This window comes from Natrix helvetica (genome assembly GCF_964273705.1).
Source record: "Natrix helvetica genome assembly, chromosome: 1".
Classification (NCBI taxonomy): domain Eukaryota; kingdom Metazoa; phylum Chordata; class Lepidosauria; order Squamata; family Natricidae; genus Natrix; species Natrix helvetica.
The window spans coordinates 78,991,106-79,017,745 of NC_138548.1; the positions used below are offsets into that span (position 1 = coordinate 78,991,106).

Below are 26,640 nucleotides of genomic sequence, written 5' to 3' on the forward strand. Positions count from 1 at the left end.
TATGAAATGTTGGTAAATTGTTACAGAGATAAAAATGAGGATTCCAAGTGATATCCAATACAAGTCAGACATTTGGGGGGAAAGGGGTCAAGGAAAAATATATGTATAGGTAATCATTTCTTTATTAATGTGGTTCAGCTTGGAATAAATATAAGAACAATAGATGAACTATATTCACAACCTAGCAGTAATATGTCAGTCAAAGGTTACTCTTATTATCTAGTAGTAAAAGATCAGAAAAAAATAAAGACCTTTATGACAGGAACAACTCTACAGCTTTGGTAAAAAAGTGAGTGTACTGGACCATTATTTCAGTCTTTATTTTAGCAGTGAATTTGAGCAAACTAAGTCTTGTTTCTTTCCTTTAACGTTTTCATGCCATTAAAGCCAGCATTCTCCTCGTCTCCATACCAAACAATTCTCTCATATCCTCTTTCACTTCACATGACAGTTTCAAAATGACTCCCACATGAAAAAGCCACAGACACCCTAGTGATTTTTTTTAATTATCCTTCCCAAAAAGGGAAAGGGGATAGAAGAAAGAAATGAAAGAAATCTAAATCTCCTCTCCTCCAGCTAGATAGAAGGACTGAAACAGATAATATGTGAACATTGGTAAAGCTGCTGCGTAAAAGAATATTGAGCTACATGAATCTAAGTCTGAATGAAGCATTGTCAATCATAACACCACATATCATTCTAAGGATTACACTGCTTTTCAGTGCTAAAATATGCCACCAAGCCATATTAGAAGTCATATAAAAATGTTGAGTTAGGAACTCAACTGAAAGGAAAATATGTAGAGGGCCAGCTTTACAATAATGCAGCACTACAGCAGATTTAACAGATAGAAAAAAAAATTGGCAACCAACTTTTTCCAGCTTGTCTTGATCATCAGTCTTTCTTCATTAATGATTTACACTTTGGCTGGCAACCCCAGTTTCACCTCATTCTTGTGACATTGGCCATTTCTCATCCCCAGACTGTGATGTAGACAGTCTTATCTCACTTTTTTTAGTACCATAGAGCACCAAATGGCCACAACACACATAACAAAGGAGAGGGAAGAGTGATATGATCACAATGCTGGCAGCTGTTTGTGTCATTACAGGATTTACAATAAGAAAAGAAGAGAGCGATAAAGTAGTTTTCTGGGAGATTTTTCAATATAATATATTCACAACTACAAAAATGCATTAGAGTAAACTCAGTAAAATGTCCCTCTAAAGTTAAATGGTGATTTTTATAATGAGAGGGGAGAGGAACTTAACTCCACAGCATAAATTTTGTTGAAACCACAAAGCAGAGAAATAAAATGTTAAAAACACAAAGCTGGATAAAATTTAGGCATTTGTCTTGCCCTGGAAAGACGTAAGGCCCCAGGCTATTTGAGGACAAATATCCAATACTTTGAGAAGGACATTTGTGGAGAAGCCCTTCATCAGTACAGTCATTTGTGGACATCACTTATCAGGGACACTGGGAAAAGGACCTTGGATGACTATTTCAGATCATCATAGATACATCTGGGAACAAGTGATTCATCAACAGAAGAACATCAAGTACCAAGATCTCAAGTTAGGAATAGTTTTAAAGGTTAAAAGGCAGCAGCTTAAAATGAATTCGGAAAAGGACCAGGTGACAGGCCTGATCTTCCTTCTAAATAAAATTCTGTACTGAAGTTTTTGCCTAATTTTCAAATATTCAATGGATTGCCATCATCCAAAGAGATAGTTAACAGGGCATTAAAATGGAAGCTAAGAAGTAGCATAACTAGGTTACAAATCTAATATTGTAAAGGCCACCTTACTCTTCAGTGACAAAGTGACAAAGATGGAGCAAAGGCTACTTTTTTAGAAAGAATGCAGCTGCAGCAGAATAGAGGAAGAGAGATGAATCATCGGTTAACAGTATTTACTTCTTGTGTGGACAATTTCAGCCTTGGTATATTGATTCAGACACTTTTAACACTTCCATTTGTCAAAGGTTTCAAATTTTGCAAGTTTCAGATTTGGATCACCAGAACTGCACATAAGTTTTAAATTTTCTCAAATTGGTGACAATTTTTGTTTGTATCTTTTAGGAGGGTTCCTAAAACAAGTTTTCCATTTTTGATAACAAGTATTACATTTTATTAGGAGTAGGACAGAAACTTATGGGATTCTAATGCATATTGGTCAGAAATGTAAGCAACTGTCTGGATGTGATTGGGATAGCCAAACAGCTGTGCTGCCTCGTTCCATGTTGGAAAATTGAGTCCAAACTTAGAACAGGCTGTTAAATTTCTTGGCATAGAGAATACCATTGTTGGTTTGATGATCTGTTTTTGTTTCTCAACATACTGATAAAATTTGTGCCTTATAAATGAAACTTTTAATTCATTCAGAGACAATTATCAATGATTGTATATCATAAAGAACTGGAATGTGTTTTAATTTTCATATAGCTCCTGCAACCATAAGTAGCTTATCAACAGAACCAGCCAGATTATGGAAAAGGGCTTCTGACTCTTGTACTAATGACATTTTTGCATGGCATTCATTTCCCATGGAGCTGTTTGGGAAAATACTATACCAAATTACAGTAACGAGCCAGATGTCGATGTATACAGATAGCCGGAGTGTGTAGATTGTTTAAAATGCTATCATCGTGTGACGATAGTTATTCTAGTTTGTTTCAGGATTATATGCCACTCACATACCAAGTTGGCACCTTCACAGCTATGCTATAAGGAAGTAATTCTAAACAGTGCACATAGCTGCCATGTGGTGTTATTACTATAAATGTTATGCTTATCATTCACCATCTCCTCATTCCCCAAATTGCTTTCTTTCTCTGGATCAAGGCTGTTTCTCCACTCACTTCCTTCAGCTTTTTGGATTAGGCAAAGCGTAGCAATGTCTCCCCAGGCATGTAATTCTCACCCCAATGCCTCCAACCAAGGATAATGCTATTAAAGACATCATAATAAACTACAACAATGAACTATCCTAGTGGAACTTGCTGAATGTCCTGTTGAATAACATAAAACATAAAAAAAAAACTCCTGCTCTAGATATTAGAACATAATTCGAATTCCTTATATTCCACATGGGATCAAATCTTGATATGGACTGAATGTGAACTTGGTAGATTTAGCAATCCTCTTTCTGTTGTACAGATATGAACAACTGTGTGTGTGTGTTGTTTTTTTAATTCTGTGTTACCAGGTGAGCTGCTTTTAACTCCATCAGACCACTACTGGGAATATCATCCCCATCATCTGCACACTGAATTTGAGAGCTTTGGAGACAATCATTTTGCAGAGCTCCAAAGTGTACAGCCACCCCAACTCCAGCAGCTCTACCGGCACATGGAGATAGAACAGATGCACGTTCTTGACTCCGGGATCCCTGTCACTCATCTTGGACTCAACCACAACCATCAGGTACAAATCTGAGCCCAGATAATCCAAGTGTAGTTGTTTTGTAAGCAGATAACTGGATATGCATGGATTATTCATATTTTATAACATGTAGTTTAATAAAACTAGGACAAATTAATACCACCACTGACCATTTTAAGAGAACAAGAGACTAAGCATTACACATAGGATTATATCACCTTTGTTTAATATTTTTAAAAGCAGGTACACCTTTTCTAGGCTGTTAGCAGAAGAGCAAAATTATCCATGCAATTAAATGCATCATTTGAAATTATATTATTATCAGTTGGGAGGGGTGCTATTTTTTTAAACCAGAAATAACAGGTGGAATCAACAGAGTGAGACCCAGGGAACAGTTTATTTTTAATGTGCTATTCCTTGCCAGGGTTGCAATAAAAATATTCTCCTGATCAGCTATCAGCCCAAGGAGAAACATTCTCAGTAACTATGAATGAAAGAGAGGAACAGAGCTGCTCATTCTTTGTCTTCTTCCCTTCTTTGCAATGTAAAGGAGTTGGAATTGGGCAGCCAATACATTTAAAATATTATCACCTCCATCATCATACATGATCCACCTAAACATTTTTCCATGTAGGAGGGAACAGAACAAACCCGTATTTTTATTTTCATTCTTGTTCTTGTGTTGCCTGTATAGGGAACACCACTGTTGGTCTAGATGTTGACTCTTAGTGGCCAGTGTTGGGTGCAACCAAGCATCTATAGCCACTGATTGCAGTTAATATATTTCTTGTTCCCTTTAGAAAATGCTCACTCTCTGTCAAATAGCATTAATATCACACATTCAAGACTTGGAATAGTATAATAGAGGCAGCACATTCATTCCTAGACAATTGGAATAGCAATGTTTGTTCAAATGTGCTGAGAATAGGCAGAAGCAATTTGTCTGAAAAATATCCTCCCAGCAAAGGTGGTCTCTTAGCAGAATCCCAAACTAGGCATACCATATCTGGTCCACCAACCTCTGGATGAGCTCTATATGGCACCAAAAAGCCATAGGATATTTTAAATGGGATTTCTCCTGGAGGTGAATTGCCTCCCCAAAATACCTTTTCTCTCTGCCCCAAGTAGACTGAGGACATGGTGTTCCACACTTAAAACCACACTTAAAAAAAAAAGATTAGTATGAATGGAATAGATATTTTAGATATATATTCCATCATCCTTTTAAATTGAGGTTCACCATGTCAGCGCTTTCCTTCTCATTCTTCCCCAAAGTATAACAGTTTAACACTAGGGACAGTTAATTCTCCATGCAAAACTCGCGGAGACATCTCATTAGCATAAATGAAAATGTTTCACTTCCCCCCAATTTTTTCCAGAATGTCACCACTGGAAGAGCTTCCAAACTGTCACTGAATTTCCAGTGTGTAGTAAAAATGTGCCTCAGTCGCTCCTCTCTGGGTGTTTAATAGGCCTTAAATAAAGATCTTGCTTTCCCTGGGTCTCCTTTAGCTGTTTCATATGATGGACCTTTGCTCTGAATTTAATTTTAAATTAAATGTTGGTAGGCAATCTAATGCCTCCATTTAAGCTGCAGTTTAACTATAAAGAACTCAAGGTGACTCTGTGGTTAAGGTCAGTAGTTTCACCCCTGCAGAGCTGGCAGGAAATGTACACACAATATTACTCAATCCCAGCCCGTTCCACTGTAGTCATCTCCAGTTAATCTGCCGAGTCATTAACCACCCATCACTGTACCCCTGAAGCAACTTAATTGCACATTCCTTGCTGAGATATTTTGGAATAACTTCTACATCAACAGAAAAACCTCAGAAGTCCACGATCTGACTGCTAGAATAAGTTACAAACCGAGAGCCATTTTGTATCTTCTCGACGTGTCCCTTCTTAACTCTCTTGCTTCAGATCTAATAGGTTTTGTCACTTATTTCCTGTACCTAGGAGGAAGCAGAGAGGTTTGCTTCTGTAACCTAATGACAAACAAAAACAGAGTTACCAGTATATTTGGATTTTTCCTGCAATGGTAGCCTGTCCTTATCCATCTTCCTGTGAGATGGCCTGATAAGGCAGACACAAATTTGCAACTGCTTGGGAGTTGTTTGAAAGAAAGGCTATTTTACCCATCTTCATTCTTGGCACACCTTCCCCTTGTATGACTTATCTGACAAGCTCATATCTCTGAACAGGTTGCCTTCGTGCCTCGCATGTGTATGTACCCCTCTCATCAGCGCAGTTCTGATGAAGAAGATCTAGAGAGGCAGAGTCCACCCTTGGAAGTATCAGATGGAGAGACTGAGGTTGGGGAACCCACTCCTGGGATTATGAATGGAGAATCAGGTTAGCAACTATGCCACAGAAGCTGAATTCTATATTTTATCCTAACTTTTTCTTCTTTCCTGTCCGATCATTGCTTCTCTGACATCACTGTCACATCTGACATACTTACCCTTATAATTCTACTATCTCAAAACTGAAATGTTGTTTTCTTTTGATGACTCTTCCCCTGTCTTTATTAAGTTTTCTCTCATGGCTATCTTGTATTTTTATTTCCCACATGTTGTGCTAAACACATTGAGCCACAAACATACTCCACAGTTCTCGATCCGCAGCTTCAGTCTCCACATCCTTCCATTTAAGACTGATCCTTTTCGGGTCTTCCTGAAATGTTTGGTGCCAGGTTTTCTTTGTCCTTTCTCTTTTTCTCCAACCAACTGGTGGAGTCCAATTGACTGTGATCTTTTATCATTCGATAGTGTCTCTGATTGTTTTCCCTTCAAGCCACTATTCAAATATTTTAAAAAGAAAATGTTTCATTTATTTCCTTAATCTAAGTTTCAAGTAGAAACTACAGATTCATCCTCACATTTTGCTTACTGGCAATTTGAAGACACCTTGATAACCACTTTTAAGGGGGCATGTCCTGATGGTATTGCCTTCATCTCATCCCCTAGCTTGCTGGGGATGCATTCTGAAGTTGTCTTTGGTTGATTTACTGTTAGTAGTGTTTTCCCTCTTCTCCTGAACCTTGCCATGTGAATAATCTCTCACATCTCAGTGTGAAGGCTGGAAGTGTCGTCAAGGGCAGGGATCTGCTGCACTTTTACTGGCTACTTAAATCATTATGGCATGTCCCCTTCCTGTCCAGTACCTGGGCATTGACATTTGTGACCATGTTGGCTTGGACTGTGAGAGAAATCCAATACTAAGTTTTGCAGCCTGCAGCCTATGGTTAAAACTTCAGGTTCCCATCCTGCTTTTCATGGTCCTTGGAGAACCCAACATCTCACCCAGGTGATACCCCTCTGCAACCTTAATAAAATACAGCAGCCAAACTCAGAATCTGGTGATGAGATTTTCCAGAGAATTGATAAAACAGCAACTAGAAAATAGATATTCCTAATTTTAATAAAATCAGAGCTAAAAGTCCCAAACACCTGATCCTGCCATCTCTGTGGACATTTATATACTAGTGGCTTGCCCTCTCAGTGTTGAAGGGAATAGTCTTAATGATTCTTTGATTACCTGTTGCTTACTGTTAGCTTGTTTGGCAGTACCTTGAATTAGGTATGGTTTGCTTCTTGATTGTTGGTTTTATATTCATCTGATGTTAATCTCTGCTTATCTGAATGTTGATTGCTGGAAGGAACTGTTTTAGTCTTTTTGTTTCTTTTGATTTTTTGATTGTCTCTTTTGAATGATATGTAGATGTTGTTTATGTCTCTATGCCTGTCAATGGCTGATTTGTCCGAGTGTCAGGCTTCCAGGAATTCTCTAGCATTTTGGGACGCTTTGAATTTCTACATTAGTTTGGAAGTGTATGGCAAGAATAGTACTTGGTTACAATGCAATCATTACAAACCACTGTCTGTTGTATATAAAGAAGCTTCTGATATTCCTATTGCCCCTCATGCAGTGCTTTTTCTATTTCTTCATATAGGTAGTAAGAAGAAAATCCGATTGTACCAATTTCTTCTCGATCTGCTTCGGAGCGGAGATATGAAGGATAGCATCTGGTGGGTAGATAAGGAAAAAGGCACATTCCAGTTCTCCTCTAAGCACAAAGAAGCACTGGCTCATCGCTGGGGCATTCAGAAAGGCAACCGCAAGAAAATGACCTACCAAAAAATGGCGCGGGCATTGCGAAATTACGGGAAGACTGGGGAGGTCAAGAAAGTGAAGAAGAAGCTCACATATCAGTTTAGTGATGAAGTGATGGGAAAGAGCAGCAGTGATAGAAAAAGCTTTCCTCTCTGAATGAGAGTCCAGGATTCTCCAAAAGCCAAATTGTACAGACAAATATAGGTTGGACTTAACAACAGAGTTGCCGTAACATCTCCGGGCCTTCATTCTTACCTTACTGAGGTTTTCATCATCCATTTTCTCTGGTACGAATTCTCTTTTCGGCTTTGACATTCCTACAGGTTATTTTTGCATCTATATAACAAGCTGGACATAGTAGGGACTGTTTTTAAAGAGAAAGAAATGTATAGGTATGTTCTTTTCAGAAAATATTTGATTGTGCTGTAATTAAAATACATAGCCAATGAAGTGTTTTTATTTCTCAGACAGTATTAGTTGATCTTCAAAGACTGCCTTAGCCTACAGCTTTTAAATTAGCATTAATAAAGACTCTGCTATATTTCTCTACGGCTAGAGAGAAATCTGCAGACCTTGGAAACGTATCTTCTTATGCAAGTATGAATGACATTAAATATTTAATAAAATCAGATATAATGAAATCAAATCTTCTGCATTAATCCAGATAATCTTATCTGTTTTTGAGTCATATTATAAATATATCTCTGCGAGGCGAGCCCTAATGAAGATGTTGGAGAAAGAACCCAGGATGGAGAGTCTTCTTGATCCAAATCATGTGATTACTATTGAGCTACGGGCCTTAGCTTTCTTGTGGTGTACCTACTTCAGTTTCCTTGAGCACAGAATCAATAAGATGTACTAAAGCATGAACTGTTACTGTTTCCCCAACAGTGGCATTGAAATAGTTCTTCCTTCCGATCTTCTAAGCTGCTGCTTCATACTGATGTAAAGATTGTACATCATTCTGTAAAACAAAGTTTGAGACCTCTTTGCAGTTAAGAGAACCATATAGGAAGTATATCGATGGTAACAAATGTAAACACTTGCAGATAAAAGATCTTGGTCATGGATCTCCATTGCAAGCCCCAATGACATCATGAGGTTGTGATGCAAATAATATGAATGATGTACTTACATTATCACATGCAATGCCACAAGCACACAATGTACACCCTGTGGTCTCAGTACAAGTTTTCTCAATTCAGAGGATTGCATATGTGTGTGTGTGTGTGTCCCCTGCCTTGAAATTTCTGAACTTAGACATATTAATCATAGGGAGCCACAGTTATAAGCATGGTTTTCCTCAACCAACCCCATGGTCTTACAGGTAAGAAATTGTTATGGAAGCCATAATCCTGTTCCCAAAGCACTGAGGTCATGGCATTAACCCATCCCAGGATCTTCTCTTCTCTCTCATACTTTGTGAGTTCAAGGTGAAGAAAACAGACCTCCTTCTATCACAAAACTGCAGAGCTACAGAGGTGGAATTTCCCGTTCATTTCAAGAACCAAGAGAGGTTGTTTCTCTCTACCTTTAAAGTGATTATGAGGAGAGGATTTGCTGTGATAAATCTTTTTTTCAAATCTTCCTTGGCAGTTATTGATTCTTTATGAGGAAACAAGAGACTCTCCCATTTTTCTATAGTAAATAATTAAGAGTCCCTGTGCTACTTAGTTCCTGTGCAGTTTTCTGAAACATTCATTAACATTTAATTTCACTGTATAACTGCAATGAAATTTTGGAACAGGTCTTCTATTACATGTGACGCCTATAGCACCATTACTAAATATGCTATAATTTAGATTGTATTATATTATTTCATGATAAGCATGAAAAACAAGCTAATGGTTTGAGATAAAGAACTGCAATTTGGAAAAGAACTTGAAGCAAAATGAGGATTTTTTTTTCCTCACACACGTTTTCAAACGTATAATTTAGTTCTCATCCAGTTCCAAAGTGGTTTTCTCTTCCGTGTTTTCCAAAATATTTGTTTCTAAAAAACATTGAGCTGTGACTGGTTGAAAATTTCCATCTGTTTGACCACTTTCAGCCCTCAGCTGTGAAGAGAATTTCATGGTTTATTCAGCTGCACTTTTCAATCATTCCATTTAAACTCTGTAATTTCTGACCCACCCATTCTTTATTGTTGCACACACATTCCATTCCAGCTATAATAAAAAAAAACCTCTTCATTTTAACTTAAGGCAGGGGTGTCCAAACTTGGGAACTTTAAGACTTGTGGACTTCATCTCCCAGAATTCCCCAGCCAGCACCTGGTGAATTCTGGGAGTTGAAGTCCACAAGTCTTAAAGTTCCCAAGTTTGGACATCCCTGACTTAAGGGAAGCAGCAGAAAGTTAATATTGACCAAAATATTGTACAAAATTGTCATTTAGACCTAGGCCCTTTCCTCATGTGAGAGATGTGCCAATCTAAGATTGGCCCTTCCCTCCTGTGCCCCCACAACACTGGGGGCTTATGAAGTTTTAATTTTTGGCTTGTTTTGTATGACAGGAAAAATGTTTCAAAGAAAGTTTTGGCTAAAGAAGGGCAAGGTGAGGTCATTTGCTGAGTCCCACCCAGCAATAAATAAATAAATGGTGGACATTTAGGAGTTGTATGAAGCCAGCACTAAGCAGATGAGGTATTGCCTTTCTTTGTATCATGCTAGCTTAAACATTTCATCAAAAAGAACAGGAAATGACCATGTTTCAGCCTTTCTGAGAAAGAGGCCTACATACGATCATGGATTACATGTTGCATGTGAGTCAACAATTTGAGAAATTTCCCAAAAAAGGCAGGGTTGCAGGACAATGCACCCAGGCTATAGAAACTATGACCTTTGTCATAGGACGTTGTCCTTTTGCATTTTTTTTCACCGAACCAACAAAAACAAAATACAAATTGAAGCTATTGGTCAGTACTGTTACAAACCATTTCAGTTACTAAGGGACTGTAATCAATCCTTCCCCAACTGATGGCTTAATTACAGGGACTTGGAAAATCTTGTGCTCCAAAAAGGAGGAAAGAAGGCTTAGATATCATCCAGTTTTAACTAACTTTGTTTAGGAGCGTGCTCAGGGCAGATCTGATGACACTTTTCTAAAGAAACCAAGGCCAAAAAAAAAGGCCCCAGAAAACCATTGCTTCACTCAAGCTGAGGGGGCCATGTGTTCTACCCAGACAGGATTCATTCATATTCTCTCTCTCTCTCTCTCTCCCTCTCTCTCTCCCTCTCTCTCTCTCTCTCTCTCTCTCTCTCTCTCTCTCACACACACACACACACACACACACACACACACACACACACACCAAGTGGAACAGACACACAATTAGAAAAATAACAGTGTATGGTACTCCCCATAATCCCAGGGATAGTTTCTAATGGAAAGGGGGAGAAGAAATTTAAAAATAAGTAGTAATAATAAACTGCCTGGTGTCCATGGGTACCAGTGTAGTTGGCCAGGACTTAATACCAGAGACCACCATAAACATATACCGTACTCAAGACTACCCTCTTCAGTAGTTTGACTCCTTCTGCTTAATGCTACCAGCTTCCCTATTGATAGATAGATAGATGATAGATAGATAGATAGATAGATAGATAGATAGATAGATAGATAGATGATAGATAGATGATAGATAGATAGATAGATAGATAGATAGATAGATAGATAGATGATAGATAGATTATACATACATACATATACATACATACATACATACATACATACACACATAAATACTGCAAAGTCAAATGCGAACCTTTAGCCTCATTTTTATTTCCAAGAATGCCTCTTAGTCACATAGCTATTCTGAAAAATGGGCAGCTGTAGTCTAGTGCTTTCTTTAGAAGTATGCCCAGCAGAAAGAAAAGCATGAAGATGAACTGAAGGGGTATCAATCATCAACAGAAGATGGTTAGGAGAAATATTACGTAACAGACATGAGGTAAACGGGTGATTCACTTTGCCCTGTGCTCACTACAGCACCTATGGCTTGAATAGGGGAGTCTCCCACAGCAGACATTTTGTGACAGTGGCCAAGCTTCATTCTCTAATTCTCCATTTTTCTTTGACCCAAAAATGATTTCTTATCATGGTTACTTACCACGTATGCAGTTGCAAAGTTCTGTGCTGCTGCAATGTCCATAAGCAAAAAATTGGCTACAGAAGTATAGTTGTCACCTTGTACCAATTATCTGGACATATCTCTAACAATCTTTGGACCATTGTATTTACTCCTATACTTAACAGCACCCATGTAAACCAGGGAGTGACCCGAACAATCTGAGAACATGTATGTTATTTTCCACTTTTAATGTCAATACTTTTAAATTATATCTTAATGTCAGTACTTTTTAACATATTGTAAAAACTAATGTGTATTGCTGGTCTTTGACCGTAATAAAGATTTACTTACTTACTATCATGGTAACTAATCCTGGTAATCGCAAAACCCTGGATTTGTGAATTAGATTGTGACCATCCTTTCCAGAGCTATTTTAGCCTCCTTTCCTGAATTCTCAGCTGTCCTTAAAAAATAAAAAAAACTTTCTAGGTTGTTTTGCTTGTGCGAACATATGGGCAAGCATGCTTACTACTTAATAAGTAAATCTGCTCCTAGTCCTCAAAAATGATCACCAAGAACAGATTAAGTTGCTATAAAAACACAAGACTAAGTATGGTCAGCTACTACTATGTACAAACCAAAGAGCTATCAAATGTAGAAAAGGATTCTAGTAAAAAATAAATTGGTCCCCTTCACATTTCTGCATAGGACTTGGATCATGGAGATATGTATAGAATAGTTTCGACTTCAGAAATGTGATTTCCTAAGATACAACTGGGATAAATAACACACAAAACTGTTTTGAAAACTTTAGCTCTTAAAGAAATACATTCAAAAAGCAACTTAATCATTGAAGGGAGTTGCGGTGTTAACAATTATTTAAAAACATATTTAATCATAATAGCAATTCACGCAACTGCAAGGTTTATCCAAGTAACAACCGGGTTATATAATTTCCTAGATCCAAATTGATTATTACGAAAAACGCTGTATTCTTAGATCAAATGCATTGGCTGAGGATGAGGATTTCAGAATAATTTCATGTGAGATTCAACACTTCATCCTGGACTTTGGTGCTGCATTGACCCTACATCCTTGGGATCACGTGCCATTGTCTTCCTTGGACAGCCAAGTCAATTTCCTTTTATCTTAATAGCCAAAACTGTCATAATGCAAAGTTTTGTAACACTTCAGAGTAGTCCATTTTTTCCTTCCCAGGAGCTTTTACTCAGTCTGCCTCTCACCTGAATTTTAGAGCTGTGCAGTAGATTTTACAGGCAAGTAGATTTTACAGGCAATCTGATTCCAAATCTTAATCCTGTTTATTTACAGTACCTGTTTTAAAAAATAAAACACCTTTGTATCCCAATTTTCCTTGTTTATATAAGCAGCATTTATTTCTCTCTCTCTCTCTCTCTCTCTCTCTCCCTCTCTCTCTCTCTCTCTCTCTCTCTCTCTCTCTCAGTAAAGCAGAAGTAAATAGGTTTTTGTTATTCCCAGAGCTGTCAAAGCTCAAAAATTGGGACACTAACTGGTCAGCTGAAAGGAGCACTGGTTGACTCATGGGGTTCCTTGGCTGTTTTCTGCATTCTTATGATACCAAGACTGAAGGCACTTGAAGTTGATAGCTTGAAGTTGATACCTCTTTCAGAACATGAAATGAAAGTGCAAAAATATTCATGATCTTACATTGGGATGAACTGTGAAGAGTTTTTCCATGATATGAAAAAGATGGTGGAGAAACTCTTCAAACCGGATGCTAAATTCTTGCCATAATGAAACAGCGTATTTTATTTTATTTCTTCCCATCCTCTGACATTAGGAGGAAATATTGCCAGCTGGTCATCATACAATCTTTAAATTTACTTTCCTCCAGAAGTAATCAAAAATCCTCCTCATCTCACCTTGATAGTTTAAAAAAATGCTTGAAACTCACTGTTTAACTGGTAAGCCCAACATTTCCTTTACTGGTAGGACTGAATGAATTCTGAGGTTCAAGATATCTCTGAAAGTTCATAAATGGCAGGATGGATAAAATGGATTATTACTGCAATGCTGCCACCTGGTAGTCAACAGCACAGTAACATTAGAAAAAGAAGAAAAATACTCTTCCGTTCACATGCCTTCTGAATGTAAGGTCAGATCTAATACTTATCTAATATGAATCTGACACAACTGTGCACTAAAAACTGCCAGTTCATTCCACTCCAGTTTTCAAACTTGTTATTTACCCCTGCTGAGTTTGGATTTGAGATTTGTGGAAATAAGTGCTAGAACTTTACTTCCCTATATTGATCAAAGTTGAAGGGTAGTTCTGTTGTGTGACTGGGTAGCTCATCAAGGAATACTTTTGCAGAGTAGATTTGGTACACTGACACTGTTCCAAATGTAACACAATTGAATTCAAATTAAGCAACACTCTTCCACTCCATTTCAGTGAACGGGACTCACCAATGCATAATTTCAGCTGCATCTGTTCATAGTGTTGGAATTGATATGTTGAGGTTTTGTGTACATAGTTAAAGACACAAATGATATGCCATGGAGAGGAATACACAAGGACATCATTTTGGGCAGTGGGGTGTATGTAAGTCCTACATTGGATGAACAGTGGGGCCTGTCTTGGATGGTTCACACTCTCTGACACATGGAACTTAGCTATATTTAAACTGGCAGAGGAATTTTGTCAAGTGCCTCTGTACTGTTGATAAGGTGGTGGTGCTGACAACAGAAGGGGAACAACAGGGAGGAGCAGGAGGGGGCTTCTGAGTAGTATTTCTTGGAGGGGGGTCTTGGAAGTCCTTCAGTCTCCTTGCAGTGCGACTCAGTGAAACGGTCCTTTCAATTCACAAGCCAACGAGAAGATGCCAGAACCTACAAAGAAACCAGGTAAGGATAACTGGAGATGGAACAAAGGAGTGTTACTTGAGTAAACATAGAGATGGAGCAGGTCTCTTCATTATATAACAATAAGGTTACATGAGAGAAAACTTAACCAGTATTCCCTTTTGAAGTAGGGAAACAGAAATATAATGAAAGGATAATTAAAATAAAGTGGCTTTGTTAATTTAAAACATAGGTAGGCTATACATTCTATTTCTTTGTCCCCTTCAAATTGCAGCTTGTGATTTTCCTCTGAATTTTTCCTGGCATATGTGACTGCCATTGTTAATTATTGTTGTCCTGATCTTCCATACAAATATAGGTTTATAGGAAGTTGAGAAAATTAGGTACTTTGTTTAAGATGTAGTTTTTGCTCAATAATATTAATCCTTGTATTGACAGAAATCCATAAATAATGCTTTCCTTTCTCCTTTTGAAATATGATATATGAGAGCTCTCATCTAGAAAAGCTATTTTGGTACCTTTTCTGAAAAGGTATTTAAATTAAAATGAAAAAGCCAAGCCGCGTTATTCCCCTGTTAAATGTCTGCACCTTCAAAAACATACATGCTTCATTCCTGAAATTTAAACCTTCTTTAATGGTCTTACTTAAGATCTTATAATATTGAATGCTACATTCCGAGACAAGCTACTGGGGAATGGATCCATTGTTGTGATTGAATATTAGGTGCCATTAACTCTCCGCAGTGCATTTGCAAGGATATAAAATTAGTGCTAAACCTTTTTGTCTTTTACAATCTCCTATTATATTGAGGATTGATAATCTGGGATATGCTAGTTGCCTACTTTAAAAGATAGCTTTTACCCATGTTGTAGTATGTTTGTTTTCCCAATTCAGCTAACTCTTCTAAGACACAGCATTCATTTGTTACTGTATATACAGCTATGCAAGGTCACTTAATGCATATCTCATATCACTGCCTTAGATACTTTGCTTTTAAATTACCATTAAGCAATATAAGTACATACATTGCTTAGGGCACCAAGGAAAGGGGGACATCACAGAGGAGTTTCTCCCCTCCCCTGGCTACCATGTCCTTAACTGTTTATTGCCATGCTCAAGTTTTCAGCGCATTGAATCTTAATGTCTTGTCAGTTAAGCAATGAAAGGACTGAGAGGCACCATTTCCACCATTAGGGCATCATTTGGCCTTAATCCAGCCCTCACCCATATACATGAATTATCACAATATTCCACTTTGCTCAATTAATATCAGGTTGATATTGTCCCTAAATAACTGCTTATAAGTAGCAGGAAAGATTTATGTGCCCCCCCCCTTTGGTTATGGCTAATTGGACACAATTGACCTGAAGGGGGGGAAGGCTTATTTGGATATGTTTCCTAGAAAATGTAACGTGTGATTAGATTAGAACCTCAATGGTTAGGCTAAAAAAATATGTGAGAGCTCAAAAATCAGGACATTAGAAACGTAGCAGGAAAAACCCAGCAATGGCTTCTTAGGAAACAGAGAGACATTAAACTGGTGAGAATGCCATTGGTTATACTGTAATCAACAGTACCCGACAAGAAATAAGAGGACTTCCACAACAAATACCCTGTTTCCCCCAAAACATGATGAAATCCACATAGTCTTTTGCATTCTCTAAGACTCTTTCATTGTGGTGCCCTTCCTGTTGGTTATTGAATGGAATTACAGGTGTACATGGATGAATCTAGTTACTAGAAGCAGAATGTTGTAGGAAGAAAACCCAAATTAGGTACATTTTGGTATACATTGGTAAAAGTATCTGTAGGGGAAGGCGGGGAGGAGGGCAGACCAACAAGAACTGCATGGTGATATTGTGATGCAAGCCCTATCCTTTTTCTATCCATGTTGTAAAAGGGGTGGAGCATGTGGCATGATGCTGTTAATTGGAGAATAAGGGGAAAATATTAGATGTAAATAAAATTAATGTTAGGGGTATACACTCTTGTTGAACTCTTCTGTATGACTGGAGGCCTGTGAAAAAGCTGAATGACTTTGGTGAAATATAGCTTGTGTCTTCAGTTGTTCTTGGGGCCTAATTAAGCCTTAGCAATGTTAACAGTGGAAAAATCTGGAAGATCTTGTTTGGGCTGGGGAGAAAACTAAGATCAGCATTTGGAGATCTCTGGGGAATACCAAAGCTGTAGATTAGACTCAAAGGCCAGAAGAAGTCCCAGAAGACCATGGTAAACCACTTCCATGTCCAACGACATCCACAGCCTCCTGCACCATTTCTCAGAAATTTCTCCATCACAGACCTCAATTGCCACTATCCTAGGACTCAGGTTCAGAAGATACCTGACTTTAGTAATGTTGACAGTCTTCTGGAATAGTTTCGGGTTGGTTTTCATTTTGTTTTGTTTTTTAGGATATTGACTACTTTTGATTTTATTGCTATGGAGCTGAGCTTTTTTACATGTCAGACTGTCTTCATGTCAGAATAAAAAGATATATTGAAGATAATAAATTTAGATGCTTGTTCCCCAAAACTCTAGGTGGCTAACTATATGGTTATAGATATGGATCAGTGGTGGGTTGCAGGCGGTACGCCCCGGTATGGGCGTACCGGTGCCTGCCTGGAGCCCCGGATACTGTTCTGGTACGGTGCTCTGGAGGGCCCAACCACCCGCCCAAGCTCCTTACCTGTATTTGAGCTCTTTGGCACTTCTGTGCATGCACACGGAACGCATGGTACCTGCGTGACACTCCGCCAAGCAGCTGGAGCATCATGGAGGCTTGCAGAGGCTTGGGGAGGTGTCGCAAGAGGTAAGGATGCATGCGCATGCTGCGCGTGTGTGCGTGCGTGCTGCACACATTCATGTGGTGGACGCTGGGCCCCGTTGCAACCATACTGGTTGCAATGGGATCTGGAACCCATCACTGATATGGATAATAGAAGTGATAATTCGATTACACTTCTAATTTGTTCGTTATTACGTGGAACAATTGCAGAATCAAAATGGAGAAGCAGGAAAGAAAGTACTGAACAATTATAATTATGCGAGAACTGTGCACATACACAAAATGTGAGCCTTGAGTTGTATTCAGCAATAGCCTATGAACTTCTAGGGGAAAAACATTTGCTAAATACAAGTCAGAGAGATAACTATAGGACTAGGAAAAGCAGTGGAAAACATTTTTTTATAAGATCACTTGCATCGTAGGAGCTGAAACATTAGTAGTAGCAGCAACAGCAATAGCAGCAGTAGTTGTAGCAGTATTTTCAAACGCATAAAGCCACCAAACTCTACTAAGATTCAGGGCAGCATGCAACATGAAAAATAGCATGAGACCATATCAGAATGAAAACAGAATGCATGTCCAGGAAAGGGGGGGAAATCATACTTAAATTAATCTGTAAAATATAGCAATAGCGGTAGCAATAGCATTTAGACTCATCTACTGCTTCATAGTGCTTTACAGCCCTCTCCAACTGGTTTACAGAGTCAGCATATTGCCGCCAACAATCTGGGTCCGCATTTTACTGATCTCGGAAGGATGGAGGGCTGAGTCAACTTTGAGCCAGTGGGAACTGCTGGCAGTTGGCAGAAATAGCCTGCAATACTGCATTCTAACCACTGCACCACCACAGCTCTCCGCTGTGCCATCACAGCTCTTGGTGGCAGATATAGATACTTGGCATCCATCATAACCCAAGGCCTAAGAGAAAAGCCACGTTTTTTCATACCCTCTTAAATGCTGTCAGAGTAGAAGCCATAGATCCAGAGAGGGGGGCATTGCATTTGCTATACAATGAGGGGACTCCAATGAGATCGTTTACATTGATGTTGCAAACTGAGTCAGCATGCCCTTTTTCATAACTTTGAGTATACAACTGCATCACGAAGCTTTACGAGTAGTAAACCTGCTTTTAAATGTAAATCAGTAAATACCAGGGCAAGCTAATTATAACTATTCTACATTAATGGACTTGTGGGACAACAGATGCATGGAACAATTATATACAAAGGTTTAATAAAGACAGGCTTGGTATGCACATCTTACTGGCAGTCTTTTGCTCAGGTTACTGTACTGGAATTTATAGCCTCAGCTGCTGTAGCGGAAGAAGAATGTAAGATTGTAAGACATCACAACTTGGGATCAAGGGAGAGCTAAGCCTGTTAATGGAGCAAGTGGCCTTTCCTCTTTTCAGCTAGGAAATTTACAATAACTTTAAATACAGTTCCAGAGCAAAACATTGGCCAGTTCTCTCACTGATCCAGCTGAAGCTGCCACGGGCACATACCAAACTGATTTCCATTTGCTCTGCTTTGTTGAAGGAGAAGAGGAAGATAATATATTGGAAGTAAGAAATCAGCTAAGGAAAATTATTATTTGTACGTGTTCTCTCTGTGCTGAGTACAGCATATGAAACTAACAGCAAAAAACCTTCGCCCTGACCAGAGTTGTTCTGATGATAAAAGATAAGTGGGGAGCAGCCTACTCAGCTGCACGTTTGAAAAGTTACTGAGAGATCAAGCTCTGACTAAATTGAAGGAATCAAAGAATAGATCTGATAGAACTAATAGGCTTAAATGAAGATCTCCCTCTCCCTCTCCCTCTCTCGCTCCTCATTACTCCTATCATGGTTCAAAGAACAAGGTGAAATATTCCAGCAGCATTTTGCCACTGAGGAGTTTAGTCATGCGATCCTGTGCTCTGTTCCTGTCCAGCAACCATTTTTGTAGGACAGGAACAGATAACATTGTTCTTTAATCATCTCTCTCCCATGACCTACGCGACCTTGGGGCACATTCTCCTGAGGCTTACCTCGGTTTCTCAGCTACTTCACAGAGGAAGGAACGCTCTCTATTTCTTTTTTGAAGGAAGTCTTTTACTGTGCACGCAAGAAGTTATCTCAGTGGCATAGTAGTTAGAAGGTTTGTGCCATACGCAGAATGGTCCTGGGTTCAAAACCAATAAAAAATGCTGAATTTTAAATTATTATTTTTTTCTCTGACATCCTTAGTTTTTCCTAGGCTTTTCTTTTTAATAAGAAAAAAATATCAGGAGCCCCAGTATTTATTTAAAGAGCAAAGCCTAGGGGAAAATAGGAATATCAGGGAAACTCAATATAGTTTCAAAAATATCTGTACTGCTGAATTTTCCGTGTATGAAACAAGTTTCTAATAGTTGTGTTCTTAATGTGATATTACAACAGAAGCTGTAAAAGACCTTCTGGAAGGCAAAAAAGGAAATTTTAATTTAAATGTAATTGTTGTGCCCATATATTATAGCATTAACTTTAGCATATAAAATTTTAATTTATGTAAAATATATATGTACTTATATACTATAGGAAAAAAAATCTGGTCCAGTTCCAAACTGGGTGAAAGGTGCTGGAAATAAAATGAAGGCTGACTGGTTGCAAGAAAATAATGTTTATTTGGTTTCCAGAAACTTCAGTGACAGCAGCAAATGTTTCTGGGGTGTCTGACTCCTTGGCTGGGTGAATGGATGGATCTTGTAGAGTTCTGGGGTTTTGTGATTGAGATGCTCCAGGGGGTTGTGCAATGTAGTGAGCCTTCAGTCTTTTGCTGTTCTAACGGTGGATACTCCTATTGTGTCCTAGAGGTCATGTCCTGTCCTTAGAATTTAGGTGGGGAATGTAGATTTTAGGAGTTTTTGTTTTTCTACTTTTAATCCTTTCTGTGAGAGCTGGGCTGAAGGTGATTTGTTTATGAAAAGTCTGCCTGGATTTCTTAATAGGCACAAAATATCCATCTCTAAAGTCTTCAGGTTTCTGCTTGAGGCTGTTAAGAAAGACTGGGGCTATTTTCTGCCTTTAAGAACATGTTTCTCCATTTCTTCTTTGGGGAAATATAAATTCCCTTATTCAGAATATTCAGAATATTCAGAATAAAGAATATTTTAATCTGGGGAGGGGCTTCCTACAATACACACACTATTGCTTTCCTGAACAAAAACTTGGGAAGGCACAAGAGTAGAGGAAGTATCCAGTAAGAGGAGATTGTAGTCCTGGGTCTCTTTTAAGATGTTGCCAAACCAATTCAGACCCCGCCAGATTTTTATTAAGTTGGATTGGATTTAAATTGCCATGAGCACAAGATAGAAGCTGCTTAAAAGGGCATTGTTGACAGACCATTAAAGTATTTATGGAAGATTTAAAGGCTAAAAAGGCTGGGTGACAACAACTGGCTTTACAAAGCTATCCCTCTAAATCTTTTTATCCTCCTGCTTTGAAGGGAGAAGACGAGCAGTAAGTGTTTGTCTTCAGTCATTTTCCAAACTGGCTTGACTTCCAAGAATGCTGTAACCCAGTCCTGTTAGATATAAAGTAAATGTCAGGACTTCATTTTTGCTACCTACAACATGGCATTAGTTTAGTGTTGGAAGGTCCACTCTTCTATGTATTGTCTCATTGTATCTTCTCAGTGACTGTCCTCCAATAGTGGTGGATACAGTCGAAACGTATGCGTTGTCCCACCCCATGCCCTTAACTTCTTTACAAATTTTATTCTCAGGGTTGTCATCACTTCCTACTCCTTCTCATCACTGTTACTTCTTTGATAATTGCATAGATACTAGACTGCCTCATCTGATCTTGCAGTTTGCATAAGATGTCATTATTTTATTTTGAATACAGCTATATTAAGCATGCTGGCTTTCTGTCTAAATATATTTTCCTAATAAAGGGCTTCTGAGAGAGACAGGAGCCCTCGTCTGCAGAAATCCTTTGGTGAAATGCTTCTTATTTCATCTATATTCTACTCCATAAAGTTCCTCTGCTATCTAGAGAGAACAATTCAATTCAATTCAATTTATTAGCGCTTATAGACCGCCCCCTCTCCCGAAAGGGACTCGAGGCGGTGTACAGTCCATGTCAAAGAACAAAATTAAAACAATTAAAATTACTACATGGAAAATATATATATACAAATATAAAATGGATAGATGCATAAGAGGAGGATAAAAGATGTGCAGGACTGTATTGCTAATAAATAATTAAAATAAACAGACATTAAGATCCCAATACCCAATAAAATTAAGACTAGAATAATACCCTTAAAAACCAGTAAAATATAAATGCCAGGAGATAGGCGTTGAAATTATGCCAGGCCAGCCAGTCGAAACAGGTGAGTCTTTAGTTTCTGCCGGAAGGAGTGGAAGTCGGTGGTGGTTCTGATGTCGGGGGGGAGGTCATTCCAGAGGGTTGGGCCCATCACAGAGAAGGCCCTACTCCTTGGCGTCGCCCGCTGGCATTGCCTAGCGGACGGCACCAGGAGAAGCCCCTCTCTGTGAGAGCGAATTGGCCGCTGGGATGTATGTGGGAGGATGCGATCCCGCAGGTAACTGGGCCCTATGCCATGGAGCGCTTTAAAGATGGTGGTCAAAACCTTGAAACGCACCCGAAAGACCACAGGCAGCCAGTGCAGCTCACGCAGGAGCGGTGTCACATGGGAGTACCTGGTACTCCCCATGACCGCCCGCGCGGCTGCGTTCTGGACTAGCTGCAGTCTTCGGGCACGTCCCAAGGGAAGCCCCATGTAGAGAGCAGTATTCACTTCAACACAACCAAAGTTTTCTGTTTATTTTTAAATCTGCATCTTCTTTTTTCAGAATCCAAGAGATTCAAACTGAAATTACTTTACATATAATCAACTAAATACCATAGGTGTCAAACATGGGGGGGGGAGCAGTCCCATACATAAGCAGTTCAGTTATTTTACCATTTGAATTAAGGCAGTGAAGGAATCCTGAGTTCTTATCCTGAGGCCAGCTGAAACCATCAAGCCCATTTCATGATTTTGAGTCAAGACCAACATACAAGCTAAACTATAAACCCTAAAACAGACTTAACAAAATAAAAGATCTTTCCTAAACCGCAGAAAACCAGAAATATATATTTTAACCGTGTGTTTTGTCATTTATAACTAATTTCTTCTATGAAATCTGTAAAGTTTTATAAGTATTATTAACATGTTGATTGAGGGGAAGAATCCATTATAAGACCTTCTTTTCCCAAAAGAGATATTCCCATCCATTTTGAAGTTTATTGCTCCAAAGTATCAATTTTTCATGAGAAGAAAAATCAAATTGAAATAAGGATATTTTATGAAGTCAAAATATGTTTATATTTTAGCTAGTCCTACTTACATTTCAGCTAGTACTACATAAACTAGACTACTAAAAGCTCATTAAAAACTTAATGGCTAATTGATACCTTTAGTTAAATTCCGTATGCACATGGGTACCCAATAGTATTTAAACCCAGATAATATAGTTGGCGCATAATGAATCAGTAATGCTTCCTTCTCCTGTCCCAAGGATCAAAGTCATTATCTAATTAATTTGATCCTTTGCACTTCCTCTCATCAGTTATCCACATTCCTCTTCACAAAGCAGACTGGGATTAGTAGTTTATGAAACTGGATATTACATAGGGAAAAAAATCTCTTTGACTCAAATGCAAAATCACAAGCATAGCCTATGTAGGTTATGCTTGCGACCTTAGCACAGAAAACGGCTTAGACTAAAAAATCCTGGTCAGAATATTTTTTCCAATTTTACTTTACCAAATCAACCAAGATTCTCAGAAAGTTTAATAGTGCAATTGATTCTTATCATTCTAACTACCAACCAACAGTACATTCGGGGAATAATGCATTTCACTAACCAAAATCTCTGCGTGATTTAATAATGTAACATTCAGAGATCATCATACAGTATGTTTAATGTCACAGACCATGGATAGCTGAGACCAGGTCTAGCTTTTTCTAAGTGGATTATCTAACCAGAATTCTGGCTTCTACAGAAAAATGAAGCATTTCCCTGGAAAGGAAATAAAACTGGCCTTCCCGTTTTCTGGTTCATAGCAGTGGGTTGTCTAAACAACAGATGGTTGAGGTAAAATGGGCTTAGAATCAAAGTGGTGTATTAAAAGTGAATATTCAGTCGGAATAAAAGAATTTATGATCATCAGTTCTAAAAGTCAATGCCTGTAAAAAATATCGCAAATGATATACCATATTTTTCAGAGTATAAGACGCACCAGAGTATAAGATGCACCAAGGTTTTGAAGAGGCAAATTGAAAAAAAAAGTTTTTGCACTCTGCAAACCTCCCCAAAATGGCTCGTTTTTTGCAAAAATGGGCCTGTTTTTTTGTCCCAAAAAATGGATAGCCTTTACGAGTCTTATAGAGTGCTCCTGGTGGCAAGGGGGCAAAATTGAGCAAAAAACTGCCCCATTTTTTGCTCATTTCTGCTCTCCCCAGCCCCAAGGAGCTCTCTGAAAGCCTCCTAAAAGCTATGTATAGCAATTTTGGTGAAGGGGGTGGGGTTTCGGGAGGCAAAAAATGCTGTATTCAGTGTATAAGACGCACCCATTTTCAGCCTCTTTTTTGAGAGAAAAAGGTGTGTCTTATACTTTGAAAAATATGGTAGGTCAGAGGGATTAGGAAACAGGGTAGACCAGTGGCCCCCAGCCTTTTGGGCATGGAGAAAGGTTTTTCCGCAAACGGAGGGGGTGTGGTTTTGTGTGCTGTCTGCATCCTGTGGATGGGGCTTCACTTGTTTCCGTGGTTCAGTTTCTGGTATGCTACGGACCAGTGCAGGCCCACAGACCGTGGTTGGGGACCCCTGGAATAGACTATTTTGCACTTTTTATTTTTATTTGTCATCTTTTTAGCTTCAGCATTCATCAAGAAACCAAAGACAAAAGATGTTTCAGCAGGAGGCACGGCTATTTTTGAAGCAGAAACGGAGAAGATGGGGATCAAGGTGAAATGGCAGCAAAACGGTGTAGAACTTGCCACAAGTGAGAAGTATATTATCAAATCAGAGGGGAATAAGCACTCTTTGACCATTAATAATGTTGGAAAAGAGGATGATGCCACTTATGCTGTCATTGCTGGAAGTTCCAAGGTCAAATTTGAACTTAAAGTGACAGAACCAGGTAAACCAGAAATACAAGTGACTGTTTCGAACCATCATTATTGTGACACATGACCTTTCTTTCTTTGAAGACATTTAAGCCAATAATATGGAGGTGTTCCCAGGGAGAAATTAAAAAGGGGGACAAGATGCTAGCCATGAACATGCAATTGAAACCCTGTCCCTTTTTTTATGTGTGATGCCTCAGCAGGCATCTCTGCCATACACCAAAAATAACCATGTTACCCATGGTATTCCATTTTCTTCATTACTGGTTTGGTAGTGGGAGTGCGCAGACATGCCTTGATGACGTCTGGGTGGGTGGGCAGAGCCTCGCGCCACTGCCCCTACCAGTGCTCCCAAACTGGTGAGAACCGGCAGCATACCACCTCTGATGCTACCCACACGGGGAAGGAAAAACCCACTGTCTTAAAACAGAGTGTGGTATTCCCCTTGTATTTGAATTATTATTATTGTTGTCATTTGAAATCTAATTCGGGAACCACTAGGCTAAATGACATGACCATAGAACAATAGTTGGATTCAGCACAAACCTATCACAGGCATATAAGTCATTTCTGCATTTACAAGGCAATTGGACAAGCAGAGATTAGATGGGGGAAGAGACAATCCATCACAAAACCCATCCCCACCCAAACCAGTGAAGCTTCGGGGTGATGAAGAGGATTTGTAAAATTCAATTTATTGCCCCAAAGGTGATTTTTCCAAAATGCGAGTAGACTTTCTTGGGTTTTTTTCCCCTTTGAAAATGTTTCTATTTTTATCCACCAATTCCCTGTCAGGCAGTTAAAATTGAAGAAGTTTCTTGGATGATATGCAAAATATTCAAAGAAAAAAACACCAAGTCCAGTTTCCTTTTGGAAAAAGCACCTTTGAGACAAAGATGACTAGGATGATTGAGAATTTTCAAAGACAGTTTATTGAACAGGAAAAAATAAGTCAGTTCTGAAAAAATAAAATGTTCATAAATTATCATAAAGTGTAGGTTTGGGAAAGCATTTTGGAGATAATTTGGTCCAGTCTATCATTAAAACATCCAAACTCCATTTAAATTCTTCTAATGCAGAATGGAAGTGAAGTCCACTAGCTCTGAGGTGGGCTGTTTTACAATTGAATATCTCTTGCTGTTAGAAAATTCTTCTTGATACATTTAATTTTACAGTTTTTCAGTATTAACTATAATCTTAATTTTGCCCCCAAACTGTCATATACCTACAATGTGCTGTAAACTTTCATTTTTAAAAAAAGAATCCTATGGTGTCTTTTTTTTCAATAGGAAAAATGGAAGAGGTTCCTCCTCCTGACGTTTCTTCTGATCAACCAGCCTTTTCAGACATACTTACTGTACCAAACACTGGACCTGCAAATGCTGAATCTAAAGATGCTGAAGTTACAAGTGATAACAAAGCCTCAGAAGGTAAAAATAGTAACAGGGATAAAAGATTAATCTGACCCTAATTATAAGAAAATGAATGCTTACTGACAACAAAAAGAATATTTAAAAAAAACCCACATTATGTGGCTTGACAAACAATTTTACCTATTATTTGTTCTTTAGTATATACAGAATCACTTAGATGAGATGGACAGAATAGAAATGTGATGAATGAATGAATGAATAAATAAATAAAAATAAGCTTTCCCTGAGGAGTTAGACTAAAGCGTATCTCAGAATTGGCAGTACAATGTATAGTACAATGTACTATAAAACTTTGTTACTGACAAGAAAACGCGCATACACTTCTATTAACTATTTTCTTGTGCCTATGCCTGAAAAAATATTATTTTCCCCTTTTGGGTGATATCAAAATGATATTATAGCAGACCAAGCCACTGATCTGTTTAGTTCAACGTTGCCTCCACTGACTACAGTAACATTTTAAAAAGAACACAATTTAGAGATTCAGAATATACAGCTGAGGGCATTTTGTATGAAATGTAGATGCTCTACTTCTTAAGTCTAGCCCTCGGTTATCTTTCAGATAGTTTGCCAAATTATATACTTGTTTATGCTGATCTGCCTGCATCTGACATCACAATGGCCAACAGCAAAGTATGGTAGCTACTGACTGTACAACTGTGATTAGTTCCCAGTAATCAATTTACTTCAATGAACACTTTTGTTAAATAACAGATTTTTTGAGTATCTGCTGCCATTCTGTCTACTTAAAGTCTGCTCCCTGTTTATAGACCAGACCTGGCATAAAGATAGCTGTGCTCTTTTCCATATCCTCTTGCTTGATAGTGATAGACAGGCATGGTG

At 38.5% G+C, this 26,640-nt stretch overlaps 2 protein-coding genes across 6 annotated transcripts in view; both read left to right on the forward strand.

Annotated features, from left to right (window-relative positions):
• Positions 1–8,672, forward strand: part of SPI1 (Spi-1 proto-oncogene) — a 33,825-nt gene extending 25,153 nt beyond the window's left edge. Inside the window, exons 3-5 of the mRNA XM_081939275.1 lie at positions 3,210–3,427; positions 5,590–5,740; positions 7,341–8,672. Coding sequence (XP_081795401.1) covers positions 3,210–3,427; positions 5,590–5,740; positions 7,341–7,657 — 686 coding nt within the window. The 3' untranslated portion in view covers positions 7,658–8,672. The remainder of the gene's footprint in view (positions 1–3,209; positions 3,428–5,589; positions 5,741–7,340) is intronic.
• A 5,700-nt stretch (positions 8,673–14,372) lies between these two features.
• Positions 14,373–26,640, forward strand: part of MYBPC3 (myosin binding protein C3) — a 98,817-nt gene continuing 86,549 nt past the window's right edge. For 4 of the 5 annotated variants that reach the window (XM_081953402.1, XM_081953398.1, XM_081953400.1 and 1 more), the window contains exons 1-3: positions 14,373–14,460; positions 24,112–24,378; positions 25,651–25,794. In XM_081953402.1, coding sequence (XP_081809528.1) covers positions 14,436–14,460; positions 24,112–24,378; positions 25,651–25,794 — 436 coding nt within the window. In that variant the 5' untranslated portion in view covers positions 14,373–14,435. The remainder of the gene's footprint in view (positions 14,461–24,111; positions 24,379–25,650; positions 25,795–26,640) is intronic. The other variant, XM_081953399.1, reaches the window with a different exon arrangement.